The sequence below is a fragment of the Aquarana catesbeiana genome, linkage group LG12, assembly GCF_042186555.1.
Source record: "Aquarana catesbeiana isolate 2022-GZ linkage group LG12, ASM4218655v1, whole genome shotgun sequence".
NCBI lineage: Eukaryota > Metazoa > Chordata > Amphibia > Anura > Ranidae > Aquarana > Aquarana catesbeiana.
Genome location: NC_133335.1, coordinates 105,187,185 through 105,203,228, shown reverse-complemented (window position 1 = coordinate 105,203,228; position 16,044 = coordinate 105,187,185). Strand labels below are relative to the sequence as shown.

General features: G+C 39.5%; 1 protein-coding gene across 18 annotated transcripts in view; it reads right to left on the bottom strand.

Moving 5' to 3' along the window:
* SRCIN1 (SRC kinase signaling inhibitor 1) overlaps positions 1–16,044 on the bottom strand; it is a 1,023,634-nt gene that overhangs the window by 44,837 nt on the left and 962,753 nt on the right. For 7 of the 18 annotated variants that reach the window (XM_073608242.1, XM_073608247.1, XM_073608244.1 and 4 more), the window contains 2 exons: positions 12,966–13,097; positions 6,645–8,731 (listed from right to left, as the gene is read on the bottom strand). The exons of 3 other annotated variants lie outside the window; for them this stretch is intronic. In XM_073608242.1, the coding sequence (XP_073464343.1) occupies positions 7,487–8,731; positions 12,966–13,097 (1,377 nt within the window). In that variant the 3' untranslated portion in view covers positions 6,645–7,486. Of the gene's footprint in view, positions 1–6,644; positions 8,732–12,965; positions 13,098–16,044 lie in introns of those variants that run through there. 8 more of the 18 variants (XM_073608254.1, XM_073608252.1, XM_073608255.1 and 5 more) reach the window with 3 other exon arrangements.

Genomic DNA, 16,044 nt, shown 5'->3' with positions numbered 1-16,044 from the left:
AGGTGGTTGTAAAAATAATTAGTGTCAAGAGCCAAACTAGTTGGATCTACATAAAATATGTATAAGGCAAGTAAAGCTATTGTGTTGTACCCTCTGTGATGGAGGATATTAAATATATAGAACTTAGTGCAATCAAAATAAAAAATAGGAGTGACATAAGTGTTTGATCCTCTGTGTCAAAGCGCAAACCTTAAACAGGTATACCTGGATAAAATATTACATAAATGCCAGATAAAATAAACAAAATTAAAATAGTACGTAAATACAAAATTAAATATATAAGCACAATTCCAAATAAATAAAATTAAAAAGTCCAACAATTTTAGGTGATATATGATAGAAAGTGACTTTGTGCTTCAGACCAGTGTTCAGTGACTGGTCGTGAATAATTCTGATTTTTCTTTCAGGTGACAATGGTGCCAGGTGACTTTTATCCATGCTGATGATATATTGCACTCACCAGATAGCATTACCCTCCGGGGGTATTAGGCGTTCACAGTATTAGCCACTGTGTAGCTCTGGAGCCTGCCGGATGGACTGCAAGTCAGATACTGGCTCTCCCCCAGGTTGTCAAATGCAGGAGAGAGGAGCGTGATATTGTTTTAAAAAAACTTTATTTAGGATAAAAAAATATATGGGTGTATACTCACATTGAGTCAACATACAACATGCAGCAAGAAAATAGTGTAAAATGGATGGAGCTGGCGTTGTATGCGAACAATTGCCACTCTGACCGAAAGTGATGCGAAGATGTACAGTACTGACCTACGCATTTCGTCATCAAGACATCATCGGGAGTATCTGACTTGCAGACCATCCAGCAGGCTCCAGAGCTACACAGTGCCTAATACTGTGAACGCCTAATACCCCTGGAGGGTGATGCTATCTGGTGAGTGCAATATATCATCAGCATGGATAAAAGTCACCTGGCACCATTGTCACCTGAGAGAAAAATCAGAATTATTCACGAACAGTCACTGAACACTGGTCTGAAGCACAAAGTCACTTTCTATCATATATCACCTAAATTGTTGGACTTTTTAATTTTATTTGGAATTGTGTTTATTGAATTTTGTATTAACGTACTATTTTAATTTTGTTTATTTTATAATCTGGCATTTACATAAGATTTTATCCAGGTATACCTGTTTGAGGTTTGCGCTCTGACACAGAGGATCAAACACTTATGTCACTCCTATTTTTTATTTTGATTGCACTAAGTTCTATATATTTAATATCCTCCATCACAGAGGGTACAACACACTAGCTTTACTTGCCTTATACATATTTTATGTAGGTCCAACTAGTTTGGCTCTTGACACTAATAATTTTCACAACCACCTGAGGGTGTAACACACCATCTCCACTTTCGCTGCTTTTCACAAAAGACACATTACATAATATTAAGTATATTTATTTAATAATTGAATGTGTATCACTCTGAGGTTTGGGCTCTGATACAGAGGGTCAAACATGTATGTTCTTATTTTATTTTTATTATTTTCATTTTCACTTTCACTGCTTTCCACAACAGATATATTACCTAATACCAAATATATTCAGTTAATAAGGCACATCACTCTGAAGTCTGGGCTCTGATACAGAGGGTCAAACACATATGTCTTTGTTTTTCTATTTTTATTTTTTATTTTTTCTTGAACATAATAAGGTATATATTTTAACACTTCCTATCCTAGAGGTGGTAACACATTAGTTCACCTTGCTTTATTCCTTTTTTTTTTTAATTTCATTTTAGATTCACCTCTTTAAGTTTTTTACACATCAACCATCCCAAACAACTACCAGAGGGTGTCACACACCTCATTTACCCTGTTGGTTCTTGCATTAGGTATTGCTTAGAGTCCACACTACTGTGATTATCTATTACCCTCACCCTGTCTGAGATATACAGGGGGTTTAACACTTTGGGATTTGGGTCCCATAACATCTTCTAAGGAAGACCAAACCATCCCATATGTTTATGGTTTCGATCCACCAGCCTGATATAAAAGGCAGAGGATATAACACCAGTCTTTTATAGTTTATTTGTTTTTCTTTGCTTTTATTTGGTTTGATTTGGGATAGATTATAGGTTTTATAAACTGCAAGGCAATTTCTTTCCTCTATACTGAAATAGAGAGGAATAGCACCAATTCTACCTTTTCTAACCCCATTTTTTGCTCCACTTAGGTGGCAGCAATATGTAGAGGCAGCAATTCCTTTTCCTTTTCTCTTTTATATTTATATACATTTTTGGCTATTGGCATTATCGTCCACCTTGACCCTATTATCACCACACACATCTGCTTGATAGATACCATACCGCAGGGTCACCTGTTTTTTTTTACATATTAAGTACTACATTTATCAACAATGGGGAAATACGAAAAGGTGTCTAAACTATGGTCATCATGGAACAACTGGTACTCAGGGCGACTGGACATATTATAGTCAGGTTGCCCTGAGAACATGGTTCTGAAAAATAGAGTTCTCCGACTGATTGCTATCCTAATTTCTCTCATTTTGTTCTGTTCGTTTTATGTTACTTACCTTTATGTTATGTTACTGAATTGTTTTGTTACCAAAGGTATAAAGGTTGCTAAAGTTACTAAAATTACTATAAATTATACACAACCATTGAATCCTTCTAACATGTTGTACTGGATACTGAACCAGATGGGATACACAGATGAGTTGATAGCTCGGAGGATGCAACCATACTGAGAGATCGGGTAAGTCCGAAGACGCAGAGTGACTTAGCCATTAACATAACAAAGTAATCCCACATTATATATAGGTTGATACCTAAGGAGAAATGTAAAAGTTATAACAATCATTATTTCTAATCCAAGGTTAAATGGATGTATACCACCATGCAAATGTTTGTAACAACTTTATTACCTTGTTCAATAAAAAAAAAGATTGAGATAGATGATATTCACTTCCCAGTTCTGTCTGCCGAGGCTAGACCGTGGTTAGAGGCTTCTATCACTTTAAAAGAAGTCCAAATTGTGATTACATCCCCCCAGGCTGGTACTCTGGGTCCTGATGGCCCACCTACAGAGTTTTACTAAACCAATTTAAGGATCATAGGCCCTTATTATTCCAATCCTCCAAACAGCATTAGATACTGGATGCCTTTCACCCTTGATGTCGGAGGCTATTATTGTTGTGCCCAAGCCTGGGAAGGAGCCTAAACTCTGTACCTCCTACTGGCCACTTCTTAATGTAGATGCAAACATGTTGACTTAAATATTGGCCAATCGTTAGAACTCTGTTATATTGTCTTTAATACACGGGCATCAGACTGGATTCATGCCAGGTAAGGGCACAGACATCAACATCCGATGTTTGTATACTAATATAGCCCTTTTCCATAAGGGGGATTTTCCGGGCCTTTCTCGGGTACGGACCAATGGCACCCTGTCCTCCATGACAGGGCTGTCCTTTGTTGCCAGGGCTGTTTGTCCTAGTGACTGAACCCCTGGCCCTACTTCTTCGCTCTTCAGACATGGCGGGTGGCCTGATGGTGGGACACTTAGTTGAACGCATATCACTGTACATAGACGATACCCTCTTATATTTGCATGCCACCTCAGACTTTCTCACTGCAGCCATGGCAATTATCGACCTCTATGGAGGTTTCTCTGGAGTGTGTATTAACTGGGATAAATCGATTTAATCTGGGATGCATGGGGATGGCCAGATCACTGAATCTCTAACTTACTGCTATGGTAACCAAATAAGTGGAGTTTTGGTGATTTCCATGAGGCTTCTCTTACCCTCATGTTTCTTTTCTGGTCTCCAGAACTACAGAACTCCCTCAGGTTACACACCCAGCCTTGGACCACCTTACACTTGATATCCAGTCCCTGAGCAACTATTCTTCTCAGCTTACTCCTTTTGTTCCCTTTCTCCCCCTTCTCTTATTCTCCCTCGAGGGTCTCTAGGGACACTTCTGGTTCATCAGCAAAGATTGCTAGAGGCAGAGATAAATTTTCATCAGCACCATCATTAAGGCTGGGCTCACACTAGAACATGCAGCAACTCACAGCAGGAGTCCGGAGTGTCTCCATTCACCGTTTCAGGTCCGATTTCAGCTCAAATTTTGAGCTGAATTCAGACCTGAAACAGACCAAAAGACGCACAAGGCTTCTGTGCCAGTTGCACCGGAGCCGCTGTGGAGATGTGTGAACCGAGAAAGAGCCAATCAGAATCTCCTGCTACATGAATTGGATGCAGAAGGTCCACATCCAATTTGCATTATTTCCAAAATGTTAGCTGCCCACTCCACAGTCACCATATTTTTAGGCTCAGGGCCCTTTTCTTTCCCACTGCACAGTTACCACGACAATGAAAAGTATTTTACCCGTATTGCAATGTACAACGAGACTGTGTGGTGCTTGGCCATCTGTTCAGGCTTCACGAGCCAGTTATGCACCAGAATAACTGGACTTCTAGAGTCTAGGGGGGGTTCACACTTTACCCAAAGTTCAACATTTCCAGATCATACAAACAAGGACAGCCGTCTAAGTATCCTCCATAGGATCTTTGGTCAGGGGGTACTCGGCAGCAATGTGACCCCACTCACTACACCAACACTGGAAAAGTCAAAAGGTTCCAACCAGTCTTTCCAGATAGGGCCTCCTAACAGGACGCAGCTCTTGGACCACTGCCAGCCTCTGTGACTCCCTTTTTGGGCTTTACCAGCTGTGGTTTTGAAACGGTTGCTAGGGGAGCCAGCCTCTTGTTTGTTAGGGATCTGAGGTCCTCAATTGATTAGCCTATTTTAGATCAGCTTAGTCCACCCACTACCATAGCTCTAGAGGTAGAGCCCACAGGAATCAGTAGATTTTGACCCTCTCCACAAAATGTGGCCCTGTAAACACTTCAGGCTGCAGCCAACATCTGACCAGATTGATTTGATTTCAGAAGTTTGGCAGTGGGGAGCCCCATTCACCTTTTAGCACTAGCTGTGCACTTTCACTAAAGTTGTGACTCCTGGATGCCACAAGATCCTGCTTTTAATATAGTCTTGTGTGTTATTAGATGCCGTGTTGAAGTACGCCTTTTGGAAGATTCCCACTAACAATGGTGCAGTAAGTGTTGTCTAGCGTTTCTTAGGCCAGGTCTGCCCTTCTGCGGTTCTCTCAGAAGTAAATAAGAAGGTCTCCACATCATCTTGTGTTATCATTCTTTGTGGAAGGTGGCTTACTTTGGGAAACCAGGGAAAACAGTGGAAACACCTGTTTGGTCTGACAGCTGCTGCATCACTTTTGTGAAGGCCTATAGATCTCTGTCTACTACTTGAGTCAAAGCAAGTTACCTGAGTCTTAGTGCTCACCAGCTTGGCCGCCAACAGTCAATTTGTTTCTTTGCTGAACTGCATTAGTCTGTTGCTGATTTGCACTTGTCTGCTGTTGCTGGGAAGCCGGTCTATTGATTTTTTGTTGTGGTGTCAGGATTTTGTGCTGCTAAGCCAGGTTCTGCTGATAAGTCTTGTTGCTGTGAAGCATTAGCTTGGAGTATTGCCTTTATCAAGTCTTCCATGCTGCATTTTCAAAATGTACACAGCAGTGCACTGTTTTCCTTTAAGGGGTACAGACTAAAGTATTTGCACCTTTAAACAACAGTCTGTTGCCCGCAAGATCGCAGTGGCTACTGTGCCTCTCTCCCAGAACACAGACAGCAGTTTTACAGATTCAGCAGAATGTTAAACTGTCTCGGAAAAAGCATGTGTCAGCAGTGATTTACAATTTCTTAGCGCAATGGCACTATAAAACAGGGTGCACACAGTTCACCACAAGCAAACTTGCTTTTCAGCTGGGATCAGAAGAGCGAGTGCCTGCATCCTCCACCAATTATGAACGATCAGATTCAAGCAGAGAGGTAATCCAGATGCCAAAGTGTATTTAAAAGGGCTCCCTATTTATGTTTGTTTGTCAGTGTTGCAGCAAACAAAAAAGGGGTTCCCTCGCAGGAGTAAGTCTCATTACAGTCCAATAAGCATTATCAAGTTATTTAGGGGCCTGGCTAGCTGTGAGAACAGACTCGGTCTACTCAGACCTGCAGACATGTTCAATCACAGCCTGCATGCAGCTTTTCTCTAGAAAACATACTCCTGCTTATTTCTGGGAAAGACAAATTGTGCCCCACCTGGAGGAAAAGGTGTGGCCAGTGTCTAACACCATGTATACTGTGGAAAATACCTATCACTGCCACCTATGATCTCCAGATTCTGTACGTCCCTTCTTGTTCTTCCCCATTGCATAACTTTATGTGCACCACCTAACTATTGTAGTCTGGGCAGCTGTTGTGGTATGGTAGTGTGGTATGGTAGTCTGTGTTCTGTGTTTTTATTTGGTAAAGGCTAAAAGCCCTAATTGAAATTTTTTAAAATCTTTTTGAGCTTTCTCTACGGTACTGTCAGTTTTTATTTCCAGTGTTGGTTGATCGTTTATATTACAGAACTCCTTTAATTTGCTTTTTTTTTCTTTATCTTTTTATATGTTTGCGGTTCAGCTTTAAGGCAGTGAGAATTACACAAACTCGTTAAAACTGAACACGGGGCAAACAGTTGAATATAACAGAGCTACTTTACTTGCAAAAGGGTTTGTTTATCTGTCCACCCAGTTTATAGATTTACACAGCTCGGCCACACCACACTGCCTACTAAAGTTCAGCAAGAGTTAGAGATCACTTTCTCACCCTCACTCTCTGACTGAACAGTAAGATAAAAAGCATCAGACTAATAAGATCAGCTCTGTCACTCTGCTCTCTCCCCTTTACTACAGGGTCTGCAAAAGGCTGATACCAAGTCAACTTCAGGCACTTACATCATTAAATGCATTTTAGTAGTGTATTACAGAATACAAAACTATCAACTTTGAGGCTACATATTCAACGTTTAATAACCCATTTAAGATGGTGATTATCATATCAGGATCGACCATTTCAATGTGTAGTTTTGAGCAGAGACAAACACACTGCCTGGTTTAACATGACTAAACCTACACAATTTACCAAACTGCCTTTAAGGATGAATGAATACAGGGTTCCAATAATTTGTATATGTTATATCTATCTGCAGTTCAACTTTATGGCTACGTGTTCAGCTTTTAACAAACCCTTTAAGATGATGTTTTTTTTTTTTTTTTTTCCCCACTTTTAACACATGTTAAGTTTTTTAATAAGAACATTTTAGAAGAGGTTTACTGGTGTGCTAATTTATTACCTTAGGCCATAACATCAGGATGTCGGATAGGTTTTCTGAATAACAATTGACCATTTCAGTACTTAGTAGCAGAGCCTAATACACTACTTGGGTTAACAAAGAATTTTTTGGGCAGAAATAAACCTTATGTACCTACAAAATCTTACATTCAATTTGAGCGAGAGATTGTAGATTTAAAATACATTTTATACAATATACACAATCAGACCAAGTAGTCATCATGCAGCACACATAGGATGGTAAAGAAAACAGTTATGAAACCTTAGAGATCTGAGGTTTTGGTAGCAAAGGTGGTTTAGTTCTGGCTGATCCACTGATATCCAGGTCTTTACTACTTTTGCTTGGGAAAGCTTTTACAGCAGATACATTCTCATTCACATGGGGTAAATCATGTTTCTCTTGTTTCATATCAAACCCACTGTCAGCGTACTCCTGAATTTCATGTTGAGCATTTTTCTCAGGGACTGAAGACTGGAATGGGAATAAATTTATGGTAAGCTCAAGTTCTCGAATACTCTCCTCCAGATTATCCAAGCATTTGTATGTGTTCTTACAAATGTCCATGCTCTTCCAAGTCCTTTTACTGTTGTCCTCACTTACACTATTGTGTAATACATCCAAAGAACTGTTCTTTGATTCATAATGAGAATTAATCATCTTCTGAACATCAATGACCCTTAGATTGGAAGGAACTTGTATGGCATGTGACAAGGCTATGCTGTGTTGTTTAGAAACTAGACTCTTTGAACTTATGGACTTTGTTTCTTTTTGTAGTTGCCTTGGTTTTGGCATTGGTGTTACTGACTTTAATAGCTCTTGTACCTTCTGATGTTTGTTAACATTGGGGTGACCACAATTGCTTTCAGGTATCCATTTGTGCGTATTACTTTCCACAAACTTTTCATTTTTCTCATGAACCATTCCTTGTACATCTTGAACTTTATCTAGTCCTTTGAATCCCACCAATCTGCTCTGTGTAATGTCCAGTAACTGCTTACATTCATGTTTAGTTTGATCACTGGTGTTTTTTGTTAACGTTTCATTATACAAACCTCCCAGTGATTTTGTGTTCATTAAAAATATATGTCCACTTTCTTCTAAATTTGTTTTGTCTTCTGGTCTCAATGAAACAATGCTATCATTTGTGATTATGAAGCCTACAATGCCCGAGTCTGTCTGGTGCAGGTTTGAATCCTGGGAGTCCACACTGTACACAACAGAGCTGTCCATGGAATTTAGATCACCTGTCCAGGACAAAGGTAGTCTACACTGATCTCCAGCATTAATCTCTCCATGGTTAGTTACTCTTGAGTATGACCATTCTGACACTTCCTCTAGTAAAACTTCACTTGCATCATAACTGCCTGGTATGGAAACATGATTGCCACATGTAGGATTATCAACTCCTACAGATGACGTCTGATTGGAGTTCCACTCTGTTAGTATAATTTGTGGTAAGGAGAATTTTCTGCTGACTAAAGAAGGATCAGATGATTCCTAGAGAGGAGACAGGAGAATTTTTTCTAAATAAAATGTACACAATAAAACTGATGCCACCAGTTAAAATGTTTTAGAGCAATGACAATACTGAAATGTTTAATTTAAAATAAATCAGCAAATTAATTTGAAATATAGGTAATAAGAGGAGTGAAAGCAGTTTCACAGATATCTGTCTATAGTTCATGGTAATCCTCAGTTATCATGATCGTTATCTAAGACAGCTAACATGCATTAGTATGGAAGGGACTTTTTAGAAGGTAACCGTTTCAATACAAGTCAGTTAATGTTTGTTATATTTCAGTGGATCAAATAGAATATTTTTAGCAGGTCATAAAGAGAACTAGCACTTTATAAAGGTGGGAATGCCACAGAGTATGAAGACTAACATGTCAAGGCTTGGGCAATATTTGTGAGGTAAAGGTATACTGTACAAAATAGGTGCACATTCCTACATGGGTCATAAAGCTTAGGACATCCTACAGTTTTAAAGAGTCCAGCTTCATGTAGTTTGTTATGATGGGCAGCCAATAAGACTATTTAAAAAAAAGATTGGGGCATGCCAAAGGACAACCTGGCACAAACTTATCGAGCCTAGATATGCCTTGGGACAACTGCTCTTAGTTATTTAAAACTTTATCTCCTAGGACGCATTAATTAAGAACAAGTCTGTTGACGTTTATGTGCTTGCACAATACGCATTATTAATGCCTGTAATTCCAACTTACCTGGATCTGAAGAGATATAGCTGAATTTAAATTAGCAGAGAAAGCCATAGATGTGTCAGGTTTCCTGGCAAGTTGTACAGCCTAGCAGGACAGGACTGTCCCTTTGAACATTTGTGTCCGATAATCTCTTTCTTGTTAACATGGAAATAAATCAGTGACATATCCAGCGAAGAAGGAAGGAGAGCAAGAGAGGTGCAGCCTCACATTGTGAAGGAGAAGGTTAAACAAGTGAAAATTGCTTCCATACCCAAGAGAGATGAACTGCCAGCGCTTAAAACTCTTGTTGATGATTCTTGTGTTGTTAGTAAGAAGACAGTCTTTTGAGGTCCAAACAAATGCAACAGCCAGGAGAAACAAATAATACATGTACAGTCCAAAACAGAAAAAGGAAATCAACAGAATGCATAGTATGAATGGAAACCGTTGAGACTCCTACTTTATTTCTGGACCCATAGACAGCAGATAGAAGATATACAGAATATAGAGGAGTTCTGACTATTTAAACAGAAGAATGTAGAGTGAAGTGGAAGACTGGCAAAAATTACACCTGACATTTTAATTTGAGATATACATTTCCCAATGAGTTATTGGTAAAACTTAAAATGATGAGCATGTGTAGCATATGCTCTCTGTAGGCACATCAGTTAACTCCCTAATTAGTCTTGTGATGAAAAAAAATTCCAGGAGAATGCTGTACGATTGCTCCAAAAATTACAGTAGATGAAACAGCTTATCCTTTAAATCAATCCTTTTAGGCCAGTTTTGACTTTGCTGTACTTTCTAATTTATATAATACAGATAATGTTATAAGTACTGTAAATTATACATGCTTCAAAACAAGTAAAGCTAAACTATAGTTTTCATGTAACTTATTACAAAATTAACCAATACAAGGGTATTTTATTTATTGTATAAATTGGAACTGCATCATTGGTAACACTCACCGAGGGAGATTTACTAAAACTGGTGCATAGTAACCAATCAGGTTCTAACTTCAGCTTGTTCAATTAAGCTTTGACAATAAAACATGGTAGCTTATTGGTAGGGAAGATAAGGTAAGATCCTGGTTGGTTAAACAACCTGATGCTCTAAGATGGACTGGTTGCTAAGAAGGCCCTCAGCCACAAACACTTTTTTTGCTATACAATAGCTGGAGTACAAGGCCTTACTACAACCTCTCTAGTGACCAACATATCTCAAAATGCATTGACTTTTTCAACAAGCCTCAGCTCCAAGATGAACAACTTATAATGCAGTACTTTTGATTGGGCACTCCACAAGATAAGTGAAGTCATGTTATTATTAAATTAATAATAAATGTTAATATATTTTTTAAGTTTGTACATAGAGGCAGATTAATTTGCTTGTTACATACTTCTAATTAGTAAAAAAAAAAAAAAAAAAATATTAACTGCTTTACTGTCCCTCTCATCTCACTGCAAGTCTATGGGTAAGCTCAGGCCTTAAGGCTACCTTCACACTGAGGTGTTTTTCAGGTGCTTTAGCGCTAAAAATAGTACCTATAAAGCACCTGTAAACTGTCTCACCTGCAGCCCAGTGAGAGAGCCTAAGAGCCCATTCACACAGGGGCAACTTTGGATCCGACTTCAAGTCGCCCCAAGTCGCCTCAAGTCGCGCTACATGAAAAAATCAATGTAAATGAATGGATCTGTCTTAATGCACACTACTGCAGTCGCTCCGACTTCAGAAAAGGTTCCTGTACTACTTCAATCCGACTTGAAGGCAACTTGTACCCATTGATTTCAATGGAAGTTGCCTCCAAGTTTGATCACTGTTCATACTGAGGCAACTTTACAGGAAGCAGAAAGGAAACAGAAAGTAATTTACTCCACTAAACAGCCAGCCCCCTCCTTCACACACACAGCTGATAAGCTCTGATTGGCCACTTGTAAAGTTCCCTGTCCTGGAGGCGACTTCAAGTTGTGTTGTAAGTTGCTCCAAGTCGTGCTGTGATTCATACTCAAGTCGTGTCCAAGTTGCCTCCGAAAGTCGCGCTGGAAGTCGTGTTGCCCCTGTGTGAATGGGCTCTCAGTGTCTTCACACTAGAGCAATGCACTTGCAGGACGAGGAAAAAAGTGCTGCAAGCAGCATCTTTGGGGCGGTGCGGGAGCGCTGTATTTAGCGAACCTAAACTACTGCTGCCATTGAAATCAATGGCAGTGCTGCTTTGTGGGCGCTTTTAACCCTTTTTCGACCGCTAGCGGGGGTTAAAAGTGTCCCGCTAGTGGCCGAAAAGTGCAGCTAAAACTACGGTAAAGTGTCGCTAAAACTAGCAGCGCTTTATCGCTGATGCCCTCACCACTGCAGTGTGAAAGTGCCCTAAAGGATTTACTGAATACAACACTGTCACTTGTAACTTTAGTCCCAGTTCTGTGTGTCATGATAAATTTTTAGGAATATATAGTTCTGTTAATTGCATTTATTTATGAATATTAGTTTAATTACATTTATTTATGGATATTAGTGGGCACGCACAGTTTATCATTAATTGTTTTTAATATAATTGTTTTACTATAATTTTCTCTGATAGCATAACTTAAAAAGCAATATATTTAAATGATATCTTCAGCATTAACCTAACATTTGCAGTAATTTTAGGCGTTTACTGGTTTCCAGAATCAGCTGGATTGATTTTCCGGCTAGAGTTGTAGCAAACCTGTTTAGGCCAGTTGTCTTTTCCATGCACCCCTGGCAGATAGCACAGCCAGGTCTTTGATCTCTTTGCAGATGTAACTGTGCTAAGCAATACAGTTCTGTACAGGAGACAAGCTAAGCTGCTGATTAGGAATTGAAAGAGCAGCAGCACATTGATGAGGTCAGCCCTGTACTCTCTCCTCCTGACTGGCTCACAGTAATCCCCTTTAAATGTTGCTTTGCATGAGGTAACAAGAGGTTGAAATCAAGACATATTCAGGTACTTAGGCTAGCTCTATGAAAACATTTATTTTTAATAAATACACACATAAATTTAATCAAATTTTTTCATCTGTCTGCTGATTGGATTTATCAATACTAAAGAATATGTACATTAAATAGGCTGTTTTTAAAGTCATTACAAATTAAATTGAACGTTGTGTATTTTGACTTCAGCTACAACAGCTCTGAAAGGATATCTTTGTACCATATCAAAAGGGGTTCAGGAAAAATCGGAACCAATTTCAGATAATAGTTTATCCTTCTAACATTAAGTTCATGCTATCACTTCAGTGTTAGCAGTGAGAAGTTTTCAGTATGGGGGTAGACATGCAGTTATGTGATCCCTCATGGCTGTTCTGAAGATGTGAACAGGCGTGACAGGCATTAGGGCTCTTACTGTGCTCTAAGGCATTAGTAGGCTGATTTGGTACTCTCGGTGAAGTGAAGGAGAGAGGAAGTGAGGCATTAGTTGATTAACAAAGTTTTAATAGGAGGAGTTAAGGTGAAGAGGTAGATGGTGAGAAGTGCACAGCACACTGGGCCAGGCTGCCCAGGACACAAGCTGTTACCTTCCATCCTCCATGTTCTATGGTGGCCTCATTGGACCACAGCTGTGCTGGACGAGGCACCACATTGGATGCTGTGGTTTGTTCACTATAAAACTGAGGGATAAAGAGGGAGCCAGAACTTCTCTGAAATACCTAGGAAATTGAAATACAGCAGGATGGAAAAAAGAAAGCATACATGTCAATGGCAACTGCTTGTATAATACACTGATACTACATATTACTTATACATAATATTTTATCAGCTCAGCTAAATGAGATATGAAAATTAGATATTAATTTGCACCTTACAATAGCATCCAAATGCAATCCTGAGGTGTAGAGGGACAATAAATCTTAACGAGTTTTCTGCTTTGTACAGTTCCATGTATGCTGCAGTATTGTATATAGTGGACAGCAAAAGTTTCACTCATCAACTTCTTTCCTTCTGGCAGTCAATATATACATGCCTACTCATATCCTGTGAACTTTCAGATCTATAAACACAGCCCTTTGCTGCTGTTCTAGTGGAACAACACGCTATTTTCAATTGAATAACTGAAGTATTCGTAAACCGTAACTAAAACACATTTTTTTTTTCATTTAAATTCTGTTTTCAGATTTTTTTCATCTTTTGTTGCATCTCAGTTCTGTTGGTCTCCTGGAGCCACTTCCTGTGTACATACATGCACTTCAAGTTATGGCTACAATGCATTTCTCAGGACTAGTTTCCTGATGGTGACAACTGTGAACAGTGCCTGCATAATGTTAAAAACTACCATTTGCAATCTTCAAAAACAACAGCATAATTGGCAGACAGGGAGCAAGCGTTGCCAACCTCTAATGCCCTGTACACACGGTCAGACTTTCCGACGGAATAGTTGCGATCGGAGATTGTCGTCGGAAATTCCAACCGTGTGTGGGCTCCATCGGACTTTTTCCATTGGAATTTCTGACACACAAAGTTTGAGAGCAGGCTATAAAATTTTCCGACAACAAAATCCGTTCGCGTAAATTCCGACCATGTGTGGACAATTCCGACGCACAAAGTGCCACACATGCTCAGAATAAATTAAGAGACGAAAGCTATTGGCTACTACCCCGTTTATAGTCCCGACGTACGTGTTTTACGTCACCGCGTTCAGAACGATCGGATTTTCCGACAACTTTGTTCGACCGTGTGTATGCAAAACAAGATTGAGCCAACATCCTTCGGAAAAAATCCATGGATTTTTTGTTGTCGGAATGTCCGATCAATGTCCGATCGTGTGCACAGGGCATAACAGTAAGTGCCTTAGGACATTCATGAGAGGTTCACCAGATATTATTTTAATAAACATAAAATCTCACTACTAATAATATTGCTTTTAAATTAGTATAAAAAGATTTGTAGCATCTGTTTAGAACATATTTAAGCACCATGAAGTAAAAAATATGGCATACCTGTAGGTTGTTTCCACCATTGTTTGAATAAATATGCATCTCAATATCTCAAACAAAATAAGAGGTATAGCAGCTGCATATACAACCCCAACTCCAAAAAGTTGAGATGCTGTGCAAAATCTACATGAAAACAGAATGCAATCTCCTAAAACCCATATTTTAGTCACAGTAGAAAATAGAAAACATATCAAATGTTTAAACTGTGAAAATTTACAATTTTAAGAAAAATAAGGTAATTTTGAAATTGATGGCAGCAACACTTCTCAAAAAGTTGGGACGGGGCCATGTTTACCATGGTGTAGCATCCTTGCTTCTTTTAACAACACTGTAAATGTCTGAGAACTGAGGAGACGATTTGCTGTAGTTTTGGAAGAGAGATGTTGTTGCATTCTTGCCCTAATATAGGATTCTATCTACTCAACAGTCCTGGGTCTTCTTTCAATTGGTGAAAGGTCTGGACTACAGGCAGGCCAGTTAAGCACCCACACAACTACGAAGCCATGCTGTTGTATTAGATGCAGTATGCGGTTTAGCATTGTCCCGCTGAAATATGCAAGTCCTTTCCTGAAAAAGATGTCCCCTGGACGGGAGCATACTGTGTGCTGCTCTGAAGCCTGGATAGATCTTTCAGCATTGATGGAGCCTTTCCAGATGTGCAAGCTTGCCACTGTATACGCACTAATGTACCCCCATATCATCAGAGATGCAGGTTTTTGAACTGAGCGTTGATTACTAGACAGAAAGTCCCTCTCCTCTCAAATTTTGATCTGACTACAGAACAGTTTTCTGCTTTGCAACAGATCATTTTAAATACTCTGACCCAGAGAAGAGAGGAATTTCTGGATCATGTTCAGATATGGCTTCTTCTTTGCATGATGGCGCTTTAACTTGCATTTTTGAATGGCACCGCAAGCTCAAAAAATCAAAGACGGTGATTTTTGAAAGTATTGCTGAGCCCATGCAGAATCATGTATTCCTGGCCATCGCAGAATCATGCCTGTTTTTAATGCAGTGCCTTTTGAGGGCCCGAAGATCATGGGCATCCATTATTGAGTTTTGGCCTTGTCATTCAGAGATTTCTCCAGGATCTCTATACCTTTTGATGATATTATGTACTGTAGATCAGTGGTTCTCAACACTGTCCTCAAGTACTCCTAACAGGCCATGTTTGCAGATTTTCCTTTATCTTGCACAGGTGCTTTAAATCAGAGTCACTGGCTTGGTATGGCTTGGTGTTTTGGACAGCTATTTTAGAGAAATTCCCAAAACATGGCCTGTTAGGGGTACTTGAGGACAGGGTTGCAAACATCTGCTGTAGATGATGATATATGTAAAGCGTTTGTTACCTCGCCTCTCTCCTCCTCCTGACTGACGTCAGCGAGGGATTCTCAGCCCCTCCCACTTTGCTGTCAAAATGAGAGAGGAGAGAGGCAGCAGGTCATGTGATCTCCCATAAAATAAGGTGTATAGTGGCATATTTTTTACAAAACACATACACGGGGAAAAACATTTACTATAACAGGGGGGATGGTAGCACGGACACTAAGTGGCTTAACAACCATTTTAAAGGCTTTTCAATTTTACATTGAGTAACATTATTCTGAAATTGTTATAAATTTTTTAGATGCAGCTTTTCACAGATTGGTGGACCTTTGCCTAT